Source organism: Brachycentrus maculatus, unplaced genomic scaffold, assembly GCF_059751285.1.
Source record: "Brachycentrus maculatus isolate JH-2025_06_01 unplaced genomic scaffold, ASM5975128v1 h1tg000026l, whole genome shotgun sequence".
Taxonomy (NCBI): domain Eukaryota; kingdom Metazoa; phylum Arthropoda; class Insecta; order Trichoptera; family Brachycentridae; genus Brachycentrus; species Brachycentrus maculatus.
The window spans coordinates 2,135,331-2,154,292 of NW_028280780.1; the positions used below are offsets into that span (position 1 = coordinate 2,135,331).

At 29.4% G+C, this 18,962-nt stretch overlaps 1 protein-coding gene across 2 annotated transcripts in view; it reads left to right on the forward strand.

Annotated features, from left to right (window-relative positions):
- Window positions 1-18,962, forward strand: part of thw (chitin-binding domain protein thawb) — a 124,932-nt gene that overhangs the window by 46,615 nt on the left and 59,355 nt on the right. The window contains exons 1-2 of one of the 2 annotated variants that reach the window (XM_088270031.1): window positions 2,816-2,993; window positions 3,793-3,885. In XM_088270031.1, coding sequence (XP_088126157.1) covers window positions 3,813-3,885 — 73 coding nt within the window. In that variant the 5' untranslated portion in view covers window positions 2,816-2,993; window positions 3,793-3,812. Of the gene's footprint in view, window positions 1-2,815; window positions 2,994-3,792; window positions 3,886-18,962 lie in introns of those variants that run through there. The other variant, XM_088270021.1, reaches the window with a different exon arrangement.

The window sequence follows — 18,962 nt, forward strand, 5'->3', positions numbered from 1 at the left end:
TAACGGTTTTGCGGGTTATTCTTTTAATAATTTTTTTTAAATATTAAAATGTCAAAAAAAACTAAATGAAAAAACTCAAATTTGTATTAACAAGTATTTGGACATACTCAAAAATGTTATGAACGAATATAAAGTATTAATAAACCCGTTTTTTCTTCTTCAGATTTTCAAATTGAAATTGATCATTTCCCAACCCTACACGTAATACGTCGAGTATTGTCAAGCATAAACGTGAAGTGAAATCTCCACTCGTGGTATCAGAATTTTCACACATTAATAATACAAGTAAGAGAACAACGCCAATTGCCTAACTACTGTACTTACGGCTTATGATCGAGATTAGTTTGTGTGTTGTAATGATATACGAGTATGACGCCTGCTTCGATACAACTTGTAATAGCTTGCTGCTTAGGGGTAATACCATAGGTTATCTAGGGTCGGCAATTTTCATACTTATAGACAATGGAAAATATTTTCATTCTGTATATTATATGTACGTAGGTTCATTATATTGGATAATTTAACTCAATATTTAGACAAATTAAATATAATATAATATCAGAAATACATTAAAGGAAGTCACATATGAGTAGGTATGTATGTATGTACATATGTTATATATATATATATATATATATATATATATATATATATATATATATATATATATATATATATATATATATATATATATATATATATATATGTATATATATTTATATATAAATATATATATATATATATATATATATATATATATATATATATATATATATATATATATATATATATATATATATATATATATATATATATATATATATATATATATATATATATATATATATATATGTATATATATTTATATATAAATATATATATATATATATATATATATATATATATATATATATATATATATATATATATATATATATATATATATATATATATATATATGTACATAACAAGGAGCACGCTGTCCGCCATGGGGAATGTTTGGTATGGAGTGTTTAACTGTTATGTTAAACAGAGAGTACTGCCATTTATGTTGAACTTTGTTTTTTCTTAAAGCACGTTTTAAAAATTTAGGTACAAAGAATGCGTCACAAATGGTGATTGTAATACGTATATAAAGTGATCACTTAAACTAGCATATAATCGATCCCAAGCCTTTTTAATTCCCTGACTTCCATATTCCATTACATCTAAGTGGAGATGTCAATAATTGCAAAAATTGAAGTATTTTAACATAATCGTACAATTTACCACACTTATTTTCCGAATTACAAATATCAATCTCCATTTTCAAAGAATTATTTAAAATTATCCTTATGAGTATAAGACTTAAAAGCAATCGTGTCCTTGGTGACATCGATGTATGCGCAATGATAGTTTAAATATCATGTAGGAATGTAGTTACAACAAAAAAACTTTGTAAGTTAAAAATTCAAATACATACATGTAGTTGTCGATTCATTTCTTTGTAATTAGGAGCGGGTAGAATATATGAATGTTCGCATCACTCACATCCAAATACATTAATAAAAACCGCAAGATATTATCTCCATTAAGAAATAAGTTGATAATCAATCGACCTTTAGCGCGATACTTAAATATCAATCTCAACATTCTTTCCATATCATTCCATGTAAGTATTACAAATTTATACACATACCTGAAATATTATTTTCTAAATGATACATTATTATGTTGGGATTACGCTATTTATTAAAGATAATTGATAGTTTTGCATTATATATCAATGCGAGATTATTTATTTCACTTGTGTTCTTGTAAGATCAAATGTGAAATGCATAAATCGAAAGTAATTGTCGTAATCTTTGTAAGAATGTCAGTAACGAAGCCTTAAGGACGTAAGGAAGTGTAGGAAGTACTTTTTTGATATTTTGAGGTCGAATTCATACATATTTTTTTATTATATACGGTGATCGAGATAAGATAAGATTTTTACAAATAATAAATAATAATTATATTTTTTTTTTCGATGTGAATTTGATACAACATATGTACCTACATGCTTTGAACAAATTCATTTAAATTTATTATTAATAACGTAGGAGAGTTTTAAATTACCATACCACAATATTAACAATGCTTTTAATTTACAAAAAAGAAGACTATTTCTTATATTCTCGTATTTTTGTTTTTTTTTTTGTTTTTTAAATTATGGCTGAAGCCATTTTTTAAATACCCATATAACAAATTAAGAAGATAATATCATGCATAGAGAATAAAGCAATACATAGTAAGTGAACGTATTGAAAAAGTGTGCAAAATAGAGTTGTTAAATTCCTTCATTATATGATGACGATATTTTATATCAACCTTCCTTATAACCTGCAGATAATCCTTTAAAACAGATGCTTTGCTGGTTATAATTAGCAAAATACATATATATTTTTTTACCATATATGCAATCCTAACTGCATTAAAAAAAACAACTGGTTTTAAACACATAAAATAACCGGTCAATGATTAAAAACATTTTATTTGGGACGCATACAAATGCTAATCAATTCAGATTGAAAAACCTCAAAAACTGCATCCAGATAAATTGGCAATAGCCATTTAAACAAATAAATCTTATTTCAGCAATTTTACGTTTTTTTTATTCGTGTTAAACATTATAATTTTAATATCAACCATAGCTGTATTGAGTGTGTGTGTGTGTGTGTGTTTGTGTGTATGTGTTTGATGTCCCAATTACGTAGCGTTACATCTCCAAATGTCATATGGACAGGAATTAAAATGGATCACATTCTTCTTATATGAGCCTGTACCTTCAATTCTTATCTCAGTCTTTATTTATCGGCGACACATTAATGTGTCTGCGAAAAGTACATACTTGCACACGTTACGCAACGATCAACATATTTTGGCAACTAAAAGTATTTATTATTGGAATAAAATAGTGCAGTGAATTTTCAGTCTTAATGGTATTAACTAATGTTATTATTTGTGTGAAAACGGTAGGTACAAAATTTGAGATATTTGATTTTAATGTAAAATAGTGAATTAATATTTTTAAAGTAAGTATTTTTTTCTTATCCCTCTTACCCTTATCCGCGCCCAATGGTGCATAGGGCACTGCATCTTATTGATGCTGTGTTATCATTATCGTTACTTTCATGACGCCAAAGCAGATGACTCAATGCGCTCAAACAATACCACCCTTCACCTTAATTTGCAGACCAAAAATCGCGTGTGTTAAACATTTTGTGTAGTTTTAAGTGTGTAAATGGTGCTATGGTGATGAAGGGTGGTATTGTTTGCATGCTGAAGTAGTGATTGTCCTGACGAAGAGACGGGTACGTTTCGAAACCGGTAGACATAAAAACCTCGGTGAGTGGTTATATATAATAAAAATAAATCCCTTACCGCACCCCAATGGTGCATAGGGCACTGCTTCATATAAACGCGGTGTTATCTCGATCGATTACACATAAAGGAAAGGTGATCAGCCCTCCACTTCAGGTACCAGTCCAGTGTAATATTGAATAAATATTAGAGTGAAAAAATCACTTATATTTATTAAACCCCCCTGGGAATCGAACCCGGGACCTCCAGAACTGACCATTACACTACGGAGGCGGACAAAATGGACAGGCGGAGTGGTTATATACTAATTATTAACATTTTTGTAAAAAAATATTTCTATTTTGTATTAAAACTGGTATTGCACAAAGCGAACGACAAATGATAAGGAGAGTGTTATAAATATTTTAATCATCATCGCATCTTGTAAATAATATGTTTGTATTTTTACAGGTCGAATTCAATACGAAGCGATGAAGAGGTCTCCGGATTTGGGGTTTGGAGGAGGGAGTCTACTATGTTTTAAGTTTTTGAAAATATTCCTTGGTGAGTTATTTTTAAACATTAACACACACTCTTAAATGTGTTATGCTTATACCTTGTGGCACAATTTATAAACTTCATAAAAAACCACAACTTTGTTTTGAACCACATTAATTTTTTTGTACTTTTCCCAACCGGTTTCGACAAGCACACATATCCATTCCTTTATGATGACGAGATGCTTATTGTTTTTTTTGTTAAGTACCAAATATAATATATTTGCAGAACTCCAAATTTATAGGTATTTTAAATATTAATGTCAACAGATTTTTTATAAACATGTATATACACACACACATATATATATATATATATATATATATATATATATATATATATATATATATATATATATATATATATATATATATATATATATATATATATATGTATATATATATATATATATATATATATATATATATATATATATATATATAATAATATATATATAAATATATATATATATATATATATATATATATATATATATATATATATATATATATATATATATATATATATATATATATATATATATATATATATATATATATATATATATATATATATATATATATATATATATATATATATACATAAATATAAATATATATATATATATATATATATATATATATATATATATATATATATATATATATATATATACATATATATATATGTATATATAAATAAATTTTTCATCATTTAAAAAATAAAATATATCCAATATAGTTAATAAATTCCACCAATTATATTATGACAACTGTTATTATTTAGTTATTAAGAGTTAGAAAAGCTCTAGTTTTTCGTTTAAATATTTTATAAAAAAAACTTAACGCCTGATTATTTTAAACGTAAGAAATTCGAATGAAACGCAATATTGAATTTGCTACCTATTTTTGTTTTGCAAAATTTAAAGTAATATTAAATAATCAAAACATTTTACTCCAACACTACTCTCATAAAAGTCACAATAGGAAATGCATCAAATCCTTTTTACCTTTTTTTTAGTTCAAAACATAAATATACATCGAACAGATTACTTGAAACAAATCTTTTTTGTTATATATTCGTAAAAAGTTTCGTAAAATCTTATATTTATTAGTTATCTCACAAAATAATATTTTAATATGATCTCATTTGGGCTCAATCAAAGATTTTACTCTTCTTGGCATTTATTATTTAAGGTTTTGGCACGTGGATGCCATTTTTTCGTCTCGAAACCATACCTGAATTATGGACAAAATGAGCTTTCCACCGTAGTGCAATCAATTTTGGAGAGCCAATTCTGACAGATTTTCAATAAGGTTTATGTCTGGCAAAATTCTTTTTTGTGTTAAAAATTTAATCATTTTTTTTACCATTATCAATTGACCTTCGTTTTTGTATCTCTGGTAGTATATTTTCCAGTAGAATTGGGTGATACTTCTCGCTAGTCATCAACTTAGTCACTGAAAAAAGCAGCCCTGGTCCATAATACGAGGAACACCCCCAAAAAAACTTTTTTACAGGGTGTTGAAAATACGAATCAAAAGTTTTGTTACAATTAATCTGTTCGATACTGTACGTATATACTATATTTAATGTAACAAAAGCATTTCGTATTTTATTCTCGATTAAATTTTTGAAATTAAGGAGGCCTTTCTGTGTACAATATTTTTAACCTTTAAGTTATGAAGTTCTTAAATATCATTTAACCTTTTACACTAAATAACGTTAATCATTATTTATTATTACGTTAGCCGTATCATTTTTCTCAATAGGCTAGTATGGTATCCACCCATGAAATCATTTACATAGATACTTAGATAAACCTTTTATATCACCATTAATATAACATATTTCATAATTATAATGAATAACATTTTTGTTAAATGTACTAATTGTAGCTCTTAAAGTTGTTTGTAATAATTTTATTTTGTAATATACATACCTACCTACATAATGTTTTAAATTATTTTTTGATGTCAGCTTTTAAAATCATCTTTAGGCATCAGGGAAAATTTAACATGGTGTTATTTTGTCCCCATTTTAGACTAATATTCTTAGACACCTTAAATATAATTTCATTAATTGATTCGGCAGTCACTTTGTGGTAAAATCTATCCATTTTTAATAAATGCTTTACTTAGTAAATACGAAATAGTGGTATTTACTGAGTAAAGCATTAATTAAAAACCTTAAATATAAATTGATATATTATCCGTAGAGTGAATAATCTAGTGTCTGATGAAATAAACCATACATTTTATTTGCACAATAAAACAAGAACTTTATCGATTATTCTTTTTTTTTTACTAGTAACCGGGTTTCATCATTAAAAATCACAAATATTTAGTTACTTTAAAACACTTCTGTAATTCATTTCTGGACTGGACTGGATTTCTCCGTTATCGGCATCATTAGACTGGTGGGTGTCTAGACAAAATTCAACGTTATATACTCAACAAGGCAGGGGTTAAAAACCTTGATTTAAAAATTTTTCTGACAAACTATATAAAATCAAGGTCTTCTACCCCTGCCTTGTCAGTACAAAACTTAAATATAACAAATGATTTATTTTTATTATATTTTTTTCTTTCATTAATTGATTCAGTCGTCAATTTTTATACAATTTATAAATTTTTAATTAAAATTTTACTAGGTAAATACTCAAATTTCTTAAAATCTATTGTAACACGTTTGTTGGTGCATTCCACAAGGTCACAACTTAAAAAATTAAACTTTAGCTTCACATACGGTATTTGAAAATGATGCGGAATGAATTGAAATAGTGTTCCAATAGATTTTAAGAAACAGTGGTTTTTATCAAGTAATATATCTTTCTCCCTGTACATGATAGGAATTTTGATTTCACACTCCAATTTCATAATATCTTACGGTTATTGCAGCTGAATCTGGCGTATAGAACTTTGTTTAATGACCATTTCATCTTAATCCTACTAATTGCATTGTAAGTTCTTTCATTATTAAGACACTTTTGTGTTCCTTTATAACATCTTCTATCTGGGTGATACAAACATAACACATTATCCATTGTTTCGGTGAGTGGTTCAAAAGGTCGTGCCGTTTTGTTAGTCTTCGTATTGAGTTACCAAAGTGATGAAAGAAAGTTTATTACAGCACATTACACACGAACTTATATGATATGAATAGTTTGGGGCGTTATAAATATACGTTGCCTTTATTACGTTATTCTTACCAGTGGTAATTAATCGATTGTCTGTTCAAAGAGAAAATCAGTAAATTACAAATTATCTGTGACATCAATTTTCGATTACTCATTTTTAAATTTTCTATTTCAAAGCTTGAAACCGCCATTAAATATGTAGATTTAACGATTCTGAAAAAAAAATTAACTTAGCCTGAAAGGTTTACCATTTGTGATAGAAGTTCAACAAGAAAGGTTAGGATATTAACCATTTCAGTGCTTAGATTTATACTCATACATATGCTAAAAATGCTGATGATTTATAAAAATAAATGTGGTTCTCACAAATATTTCAGATTTTAGTATGTCTTACTGGTGTTGATGGAAAAAAACACATTTTATATGAAATTCCAATAAACATCTCAATTTTAAAACTTAACATTTACTTGTATAAAATTATATGATTTTTTAAAATCTACCGTGACAAATGTTTCGATGCATTCAACGTGATGTACGTTTGCAATGTTTATACTGTATCCTATTTTTTTCACGATTTCTGGATTCTTTCCACTTAGGGAAGATTAAAAAAATGATATTTCAAAAGTAGTTGAAGAAGAATATTTACAGGGCGTGCGTTATCAATTAAGGGTAAAATGGTATATAGTATACAGTGCATAAAGTTAAACCAGTCAATAAAATATTGTAAGCCTGTGAGTCCCCAGACTTCCATATTCTTTTAGACTAACGTTGAAGATATCAATATATTTTTTCTTTTACAAATGCGGTATTTCATATTGAAGTTGAATACATCGAAATACGTGTCACAATAGATTTTAATGGAAAGTGATTTTTTCAAAAGATAATTTTTAAATGGAGATTATTACATATTATTGCATGTCATAAACATTTTTGTATCATATAGTTTTGTAAACACTAAGATAAGTAAAATGGACGTTATAACACAAACACTTACTATTATTTTTAGTTAAAAAATCACTTTGTATAACTATTTAAAACATGGTTACAAAAAACGATAGTGAGTATGTAGATCTATGTACCTACATACGAAGTATGTAGATCTTACGATGGGCCATGCCATCATTGATTCACAATAACTAATAAATGATAAGTTTAAAAAAGTATCATAAAATGTACCCTCGGCACGGGAAAATTCAGTGATGGCACATTATTGTAATTTGCAATTAAGTATAAGACGAAAAATAAATAAATAAATAAAACAAGCGACTGTCGAATGATAAAATTTAATTAATTTTATATTATTATATAAATTTTGTCATATAATCATCTTAGTTGTGCGGATCAAAGAAGTGATAGGCATCTCTAAAGCTTCCGAAGGGTCAAATGTTACACATTCTGAATGAGCGTAACATTTTGCAAGCGATCGGATTTCGCTTTGAAAGCTCGAATCAATACATCAAAAGCTCGCGTTTGAATGCCCTAGAATAATAATAGATCAATTCACATATTGTAATCAATCTCACATCTCCAAACACTCGAGGAAAGGTAATGAATAACGATGTGGTATTTATGAAGGAGAAAGTCTATTGTTTTTCAATACTTCGATAAATAGGTTGCTTGGAAAAAATTGCAAAACAGCTTGTTCACCGTTAACAATAAGTGAGTTAATTTAAAAACGTATCTTAAAATAATAAGTTCAATATTTCATATTTTTTTCATTTATTTTCATAAGCCTTGGGCATCAATGGCATAACATTATATGACTTCTGGAATGAAAATTTACATTTTATTCTAAATATTATATACTGAATCGAGTGCCTACTCGTAAAAGTGTGAATAAAATTTTACTGGCTGTTTTTTGAACCTTTACATAATTTTTGATGGCTAGTGATTATTTCAAATAATTTCTAAATAATAAGATCATTTTTTTAAACTTTTTTAAGCCGTGGGCATCAATGTGAACATTACATGAATTCTGCAAAGGAAATTTGCATTTCTTTCTAAATATATTGTAATATACTGAATCGAGTACTTACTCGTAAAAGTGTGAATAAAATTTTATTGGTCGATATTTGAACTTTTGAATAATTTTTGATGGCCAGTGATTATTTCAAATAACGTGGGATTTTTTTATCCAATACTTAACGCTTGGCGAAAGTATGATATTTCGTGGTGAAAAAAATCACTTCAGGTATCCATCATTTGATATCTTTTCTATCAATTAAAATAATTATTAATAAATCCGAACTTATATTTCAATTAAAAATAATTATTTATTTTAACATCTCATTTTCGATAGAGATTTCTATCAATAATAATTTAAAATTAAGTATAACTTAGCAAATACCACTATTTCAATTTAAATTTTTACTATAGTGGTATTTACTAAGAAAAACGTAAATTAAAAATAAACACAATTAAATTAAAAATCAAGTATTTAGTTCTCAGCGAGTTTCCTGACTAAGCAAGGCTGGGAAAGGTCGCATCAATTAATCTAGCAACTATGCCAAGAATTATAATTTTACAGCTTTTGACTTGGATTCCGCCATAAAAAGGTGAAAGGATGATAATTTCGCGTTTTTCCAAGGGCCGGACTGGTTGCAGGGGCCTTCAGCGGGCGCCCGAGGCCCTAATGAGTCGTGAATGTCAAAGTCTCACGCTCGGTCAGTTAAGTGTCATTACGGAGCTGAAGTATTGCAGGCTCCTCCGCAAATTAGATTATAAAACCTCGATCAATCTTTACTCATTGCGTACCTACCTGTATTTTAGCTTATCAACATTAAATTATACGTTCTAAATACAAGGTATTAATGCAGATCGATGTTTATTTTTAGATAATAAAAACCGTTTTTTTTAAAGTTAATTTTCAGTATCGTTTATTTATTAATATATAATGATGCAACCCTTCTTTGTATTGTTTTAGTAATATGTCGAATTTTTATTATTTTAATTGAGTCGTTATTGAATTCAGTCACCCAGTCCATAATGAAAGTCTTTCACTTCCAGAAGTTATATGAGTAAGAAAAAAAGGGTATTAAAAATACATTGAAACTTATTTAAGGTATTCGTATGTATATCTTTTAATTTTATGAGTAAATTTTATGAAATCATTAAAAGGCATTGTTTTTTTAAATATTTATTTATGATTATTTTTCATTGTACAGGGACTTAATGATTTATGATATTTAAATATGCGTTTTTCATTCAATTTTAACTTCATTTAGTAGATACCATTTTTTCTAAAAATCAATTTTGACACAAGTTTCTATGCATCAGTTCAAACAATGTTTGTGAAGCTTAGCCTAAATTTAAGAATTTCATAATTAACAATGACTAAAACCTCCCGAGTATTAGCTATGTTCCCATTGATGAGAAAAAAAATAGAAACTACTCCCACCCTCTCTTTATCCTTCAATGTCCCAAGGACACAACTCTGAAAGTAAGACTTAGCTTCATATACGGAGTTTGAAAATAATGCGTCAAAACACGTGTCACATAGGATAAAAAAATGGTATTTACATAAATCAGCCAAGTCAATTGATGAAATAAATTAGTTACCAAGTTAAAGATGAGTATGGCGTAATCAACTAATGAAATGGCATTTAATATTATAATTGAAAACGGAAAATGTTACGCCTAATTAAAAGTCTAAAAAAATCATTAAAAAAGTCGGTAACAATCGTAAAATGGAGAAAGAACAATGAGAAAATTAAAACATTCTGCAACTGAGTAGCACCTGTCATATAAATCAATATAATAAGTATGACCTTTGTTTTCAATATTGACCTAACAACGTTACAAAACTGGAGATCTGCTTGGTTCAAATGCAAATACAAAGAGATAATCAGCATCCATTCTGCTGATAATAATCGGTTATTGTTGTTACATAAAAAATCGTTTCATAAAAATCACTCCTGCGGTCAATCATTTTTGCAATTCCTCAGACGTCATTGATGGCCGATTTACAGTTGGAAATTGGCCACTATTGATGAACATCGTGATATATCAGATCAAAGCAATACTGTTCCTCTGAAATTAAAAGAAATAAAAGTTAAACTCGAGTACTTAGGTACTTTCATAATCGCAAGCTCTTACCATTTCAATACCTCCTTTATTCAGTGTAGTGGTTAGAGACCATGCTAGCTTTGATCTGATGTTGGTGTCTACATTTGACCTGATGATGGAATGATTTTTCCGAAACCGGCAGTCATGAAGTAGTATTATTAAGTGGTATTACACAAAGTGAACGATGAATGATAAGGAGAGTGTTACCATGCTAGATCACAGGTTACATTTTTAGAAAACAACATTTTGAGTATGTCCAAATACTTGTTCACAAAATCTGGATTATCTCCAATTACAGGAGATAATCCAGATTTTCTGAACAAGTATTTGGACATACTCAAAATGTTGTCGATAAATTATCTGGTCAAACTATAATCTAAAATAATAAAAATGAAATTGATATTTTCTGGCGTTTCTCATGTGTGTGATTATAATCCAGGATTCGGACCTCGCATACTAACATAAGAATTTCTGCTTAGTAAAAAGCTTCTTTACATCTCACCAATAAATGTTTCTAGTGAAGTTCTTGTGATTCAAGAACAAGGTTTCAACTTCCAAGAATTCGAGTAGTGTGGTCGTCGATAATGGGTAGAATTGGTGAATGTTACACGTGTGTAAAGTGATCACTTAAACCAGCCTATGACGGTTGTCACCCCCGTAAATGCCCAGACTTCCATATTGTTCTTCATCTTTGATGAGATGTAAAAAAAAATATATTTTAGAGGCTTAAATTAAATACAAGTGTATAAGTACAGACCTGAATGATGGAAGTTTAACTTCTGAAACATGTAGTCTTTAATAAAGCTCAAGTGGTAAAAAACAAAGTGTTTTCTTTAATTATTAAATACAAGTGTATGTAAAATAATCCGGGTCCAGATCTTGCATACAAATAAAAGAGTTTTCAAAACTAAAGCTTTCTAAATCCAATAATTTATGTCATTTGTGAACTCAATCATGGAATGTCATGGGATTGATCATATATGTGGAGGTCCTCACCAAAAAGTTACATTTTCATTACTGCACAATTTTTTTTTAAAATGAAAATCTGTTGTATTTACTGTATTCTTTCGAAATCGCAATTAAAATTGCGACAAAACGTGATCAATCCTATGTTAAACCAATATGAAATCATTAAATCGCACCAAAACGTAACAATCAATTTTAAAAGCATTCTAGCTTTGATTACTTATCCTGATTACTTAAAATCATTTATAATGGAAATGTAACCTTTTGGTGAGGACCTATGCATATGTATGATTTCTAAATTTTAAGAAGTATGGTCCACGTCTCGCTACCATATAACAGTATACTCTAGACTAGAGATTTAATTAAGGTTTTACAATTTTTTTAATAAGATAAAAATAATATATGAGTATTAGTCAATAGGTCATGATTACACTATGAGTCGGTAATAGAGAACTATAAGAAGAAACATTATATTAAAATATAATATACGATTATTAAACTACCATTAAGCACTTGGAATAATAGTGAAGTTGTGTTTTGTGTTTGATGGATTCATTTTACACGGCTAAATGAGTAATTGTTTTAAATTCCAACACGCCATATTACTCCATATTTCTTGACCATCATCAATCTCTTCTACACTCCTATGGGACATGATGGTTTGCATGACTATTAAATCAAATCTGGGTCATGAGGTAAGAGATTTAGGATTAATTAGCAACAAAATTTACTTGTTGTCTCAAAACGAAATGTCAGATCGATGCAAATTAAGGTGAGAACTCTTGAGAGAGTATAAGAGAATTCATAACTTACTTGTTATGAATTCTCGGAATTACTTGGAATTAATTTTGACATACTGAAATTATACAATTGCTTTAATTTACTCAATTCGTGGCAACATAGCATCCTATTCTGTTTATACCATATATTCTTCTTAAGGCCTACCATTTATTAAGTCGCAACTTAATTTTCGCTTAATCCTGGTAATATCCTACGTAATTGATTTTTGTTCGTAAAACACCGTTTTTGCATTGAAATAATAAGCGTTCCTTTGAAATAATTATACGGTTTTGAAAAGAAAAGAGTTTTTGAAAGGTAGGGAGTTAAAAAAATTATAAAAATATTTTTTTGAGTATATATTCTAAAAAAACAAAAAATATCCAATACCTATTCTTAAAAAAAACGGGCGTGAAGAGACATGTGAATTCTCCGGTGGTTTCCGGTAGAATGAATGTGACTTAACGAATGCTGGGCCTTAATAACTCTACACTGGCTAGAACACTCTAAAAGGGTGAAAAGTCATTAAAAAAAAGAATATATTATTCAAAACCTTACTCGGACACTATAGTGCGTAGGGCACTGTATTGTGTTTTTATTATCTTGAACGTTTCTTACAAGAAGGCAAGGTGATCGATTCTGCGTTTCAGGTACCAATCCAAGGTAAAATTATACAAATACCAACGTGAAAAATCACTCAAATTTATTTTGACTCATCTGGGAATCGGACCCGGGGCATCTAGCACGGTAGATTACGCCAATTTTTTTAGGTTCAATTAAAATTTCATAGTATGGTCTCACGGTAAGTAAAGCTCGTATCAACAGTTGTAAAAATTTAGCCTTAATATTTTATCGCAACAAGAAATCAGATATGAATCATTTAACCAATACTGTGCCTATTACGAAATCGAGTAGAATCTACTATGAGAAACATCATTTACAGTAACAACTTTACATAGTACAAAAACAAGCTTTGTATTTTTTTTTACTTAAGACGTTTTGATTAATTAATATAAATTTGAAAATGATAATAAACTAAAAATGCCTAATTTTAGTATTAATTTTACAAGGGCGCTTCACTGTGAATGAATTGGGGAAAATATTATGGTGGAAATGATTTAGCAAACAAATGTGATTTTAGTCTTTTTCTAAAGATCATCTCACTCTCACTATTTCTAACCACTGGTGGAAGAGCATTCCACGCCGTCGGTCCTGCAACAGCAAAGTCACGCTCGCCAAATTTAGTGCGTTGGTTGCGAGCTGGTAAGATCACTTTGCCTATTGCAGATGTTGTAGCCGATCGAAGCGTGAGACGTATGTTATTTTATAATCAAAGTTCCGATTTGCTGGATACTTGATTGATTCTTTATAGCTGGGTGATGGTAAGATTTATGGTGGAATATGGATCTAATGGCTGTTTAGATATTATTTCATTTTCTTTAAATATATTCATCAAAGGTTTAAGGAAAAAAAGACGTTATGAAGGGTTAGGTTGGTTCAAGTTTCATTATAAACGAATAAAAAAGTTTTTTTTAAAATGGTATTTATTGAAGAGGAAAAACATATGTTAATCTACCTCTATCAAGCCATGCATTGCTGTGGTTCAATCTACTTATAAAGAAAATAAATATGAGAGAAACCACACATTTCTAATTCGTGTAATTTCCCAATCATTGTAGACATACAACATTTCAGTAGCTGTCAAGAAGCGTGCTACCCACTACGAATAATGTAACTTTACGTGTATTATCATTACGTTCAACAGATGGCGCTGCCATTGGGGGAACAAATATATTTTTTTAAATCACTTATACCTGTCACAAGTTAAAACATACATACATATCGCTCACTCCTTTCAAGAACGTCATAAATCAAAAAACTTGATTTTTCAGGAGAACGTTTTTAAAGTTTAAAAATATAATACAATGTATTGAAAATACATATCAAGCCACTTACTGATCTTTTTACTGTGCAACAGATCTTTTTAGGTTAAACCTGAAGATTTTTCCACTATTTGAAAAATGTTAAGTATATTTAAAAAGATAATTAAACAATACCTTTTATTCAAAACGCCTTGTTTCTGCCTTGTAACGGGTAAACATTAAGTTAAAAAAATGCCTGTTTTGCTGGGATATAGTAAATTTTCTGGCCATTCCAAAAACATGCACAACTGAAAATTGACGATTTTTGATTTATGACGTTCTTGAAAGGAGTGAGCGATATGTCACAGAAGTATCCGGATGCAACGTTGTGTCAAAATTTTAAAGCGTTCGGTAAAAATTTTAGGATTTTAGATTTCCAGCAAACATTTACATTTTCACTTATATAGATGGATTATAAGTGCATACAGTTCGACATTGTAAGAACAATGATGGTTATTATTTATCTGGGAAGAAATTTATTGCAAGCTGCAAAGCATTACCCATCAGAGTCATGATGTCCTAATAATATTTGCATGACGGTGGACATGATACCCATTGCGCTGTCCCGCGTCGTGGGAACTCAGTGGATACCTGTTGTGACTGCTAATACTCCTACAATGGACCGAACTGGTTACTAAAATATATATTAATTATTTAATTTTTAATTTTAAAATATTGTGTTCCAAAATTGACTCTTCTATGGGCAACCAGCTCCCTTGCATCCTCCCAACTAATGCGCAAAGGCAAATAGCCGCAAGTTAAAAACAGTAGTTTTGAGTTTAACGGGTTTATAAGTTAACTTAAAATTATGCTTTTTGCCAAAACATGTATCAAATTTATATAATTTTGCAGCTATTTGGGTAATGAATATCTCGGTAAAAGAAAGAGAGCAAAATCTGTGATTGTTTATGATAGAGGCCAGTTATAAGAATGCTTTGAGCCGTGTTACGCCAAACAGCCGCAACTTGAGTTACGGCTAGTTGCCTTTACACATGAGCTAAGTCAAGTTCACATCTCGAACTTAAACGAGAACGCTGATAGATTTTTTTTAGATAGAAATTGCATTTATTATTCACCTTGCTTATTTTATACAAGGTTTATAGATCATTAAGTGGATTTTTGTTCATTCAAGCTAAAAAACATGTTTATTCAAATCTGTGTTGGGAACGGGAGGGATAATCTTGTGTGGAACAATCAGGAACTTGTCAGCATTTGAATATTACCGGGAGAAAACCACGTAAAAGTCCTCAAGAGAAGCCGGACTGTTGACTGTCATCAACAGGCCTTCTGTTCCACTGGAAGAGGATTCGCTATTTTGTGTCCTAGCTTGGTTTTTGCTCCCAGTGTCCTTCACTATTTTCATCACATAAAAATGATTTAAATCTAATCTGAATCGCAATGTTTAAAAAAACTTATAACAGTAAAGATAAGTAATAAAATAAAAATAAAACTGTAAAATTCTACACTTTTTTATGCTTTCGTTTGTTGGAGAAATCTCTATTCTATAAGTGTTTGCTATTAGTACCAATAATACAATATATCTAATTTTTTATATCTATTTCTGAAGAATAGCAGATGAATAAATATCATTTTACATTCTAAAAATGTCAAACAAACAGTTTATCCGTACTAAAAAATTCGGAAATTATTAGCAAAGTGGTAGTTTGAAGAGAAATGACAACGATTTTACGTTTTTATTGTTTTCCTTACATTAAAAATCAGTTGTCAATTATTTTCTAGAATAGACCCACTACTTAAGCCTACTTTTGATTTAATTGCTCTGATATGTTTAAAAATGTCAAAGTAATCCCCCATTTCTGATATCCTATATGTTTAGTCACGGTTTATATTTAAATAATAAGGTGTTATTCTGACGCCGTGTCTGTACTTTGGTCATCAGTCATAAGTCATAAGCTATTTTAGATACACGAAGTAAGTAACGACAGAATTATTGGCCAACTGGACCAAAAAGGTTATCCAAGGTCGGAATAGAATCCCGAATGGCCCTTACTGCATATTTTATAGTAATCAATATTACATCTCTTCAGATAGTACTCGTGTGAATATTGTATGGCTACGAAACAAACCTATGGGCCCATACGAGCCTATATGTATATATTGTAAGGTAAGGTTTGGATAGTATCGTCCGTTTTGATAGTGTAGTGGTCACTACATTTAGTACCGCGCTGGTGGTCCCGGGTTCGATTCCCACGGGGGTGAAAACAAATTAAAGTAATTTTTCATTTTCTAATACATATTCAATACTTTACACAATTATTCTCATATTCAAATAATACAGGTCACTTACAATATTCTTGAGTTATTCAATGGTGTTAAACGATGTAATTTAAAAATGAGGAAATTATTTCAAACGTATTCACGTCCTATCTTTTTAGGAAGTCGGCTGAAACCAGTTTCATTTTTATTTTACCTGTTTTTATATTTTTTCCGTAGGGGAAAGGTTAGCGCATTTAACTGGTGTTACTTTCTGTTAAGCTGTTACTTTCAACAGATGGCGCTGCCACTGTGGTAAAAAATCTGTTAAAAAACATGTGTCCATTTGTCACAGGTATACAAAACCACGCGGGTATTTGGACGCAAAGTTGTGTCAAAAAAAAGCTGTTGGTGAAAAACTTTGGACGATTTAAGATTTTTTTTAAATTGGTATTTTAATTTTAATTTATGCAGTTCTAATAATAAATAAAATTATAAAAAGTTATATCGACGTATTGGTCATACACCTCATTACGCTAAATGAATTATCAAACGTATTAGCTAAATTGCATACTATAACTAACAATATGCCTAATATTATTTATTACCTTTCCAATGGAATTGACATGTCATAAATATGAACTTCAAATTATATGCTAACTTTGCTAAATGAGGTTAGCAAAACAATGATTGCAGTCATTATTTCGCTATAAACGGACATCGGCAGACTTGTATGTCATTATCATGCGGTGCAATTTTCATTTTTATTTCTATATTTAATTGTATCGACCCATTTACTTACGAATACACACTTCTAAGTTTTTTTATATAATGAGTTATAACAGGTTAAAATTAGGTAACGTTGTACTATTACTTGTCCGCCTCCGTAGTGTAATGGTCAGCGCGCTCGGCTACTGTTTTGGAGGTCCCGGGTTCGATTCCCAGGGGGGGGGGTCAAATAAATATAAGTGATTTTTTCACTCTAATATTCATTCAATATTACCCTGGACTGGTACCTGAAGCGGAGGGCTGATCACCTTTCCTTCGTGTGTTAACGATCAAGATAACACTGTGTTTATATAATGCAGTGCCCTATGCACCACTTCCTTTTCATCCATACATCTAGTCGTACATTTCGATTACGCAGACTTTTGACACCACCAGATTTTAGGTTCTGATTTATCTGATCATGTCAAGTCTTTTGAGGCCATCCTATCTTTTTAACTATCTGTAACTTCGTAAATTTTCATTATTTTTATTTATTTTACCATACGAATATTTTTAAAAAAGAATAGCCCACGAAGTCTCTACTTTAAGAGGCCTATCTGCAGGTAGGAAAGTAAGGATAGGGAAGATAAATATGAAAAATACATCACAAACACCCATACCAATTATTATCATTTTTTTTAAATATTATTTTTACTTTGTAAATAACACTATTTCTTAAAATCTACTTGATGCATTCCACATCATTTTCAAACACCGTGGAATGCACCGAAACACGTGTCACAGTAGATTTTAAGAAACAGTGGTATTTACTAAGTATTTTTTTAATTAAAAACGGACCAGGTTTTACCACAATAAGTGACTGCCAAATCAAGTAATGAGAAAATAAATCTTTCTGAAAATATTTTACAACTGGCGGGAGTCGAACCGCCGACTTATCATGCAATTTATAGTATATTTTACCTTAATGTTAATATGTGTAAGTAGGTATACGAGTATTTACATTAAAATGTTGAAAAAAAATATACCTACACGCAGAGGCATAATTGTAATACTTAATTTTTTTACCGTGAAATAAAACTTGATTATAAAATCATTTGATGAGTTGTATTGTATCTAATCGATGATTAATTATCCCTATATTGGAACCTTGGAGAACGGAGTCAAGACACGAAATAAACAGTTAAAGGATGTTTTCCCACACTTTCGATAAATATTGATTTTCATTGTAAAGCTCAAAGATTTATAAATCAGAGAATTATCTCGGTACCACT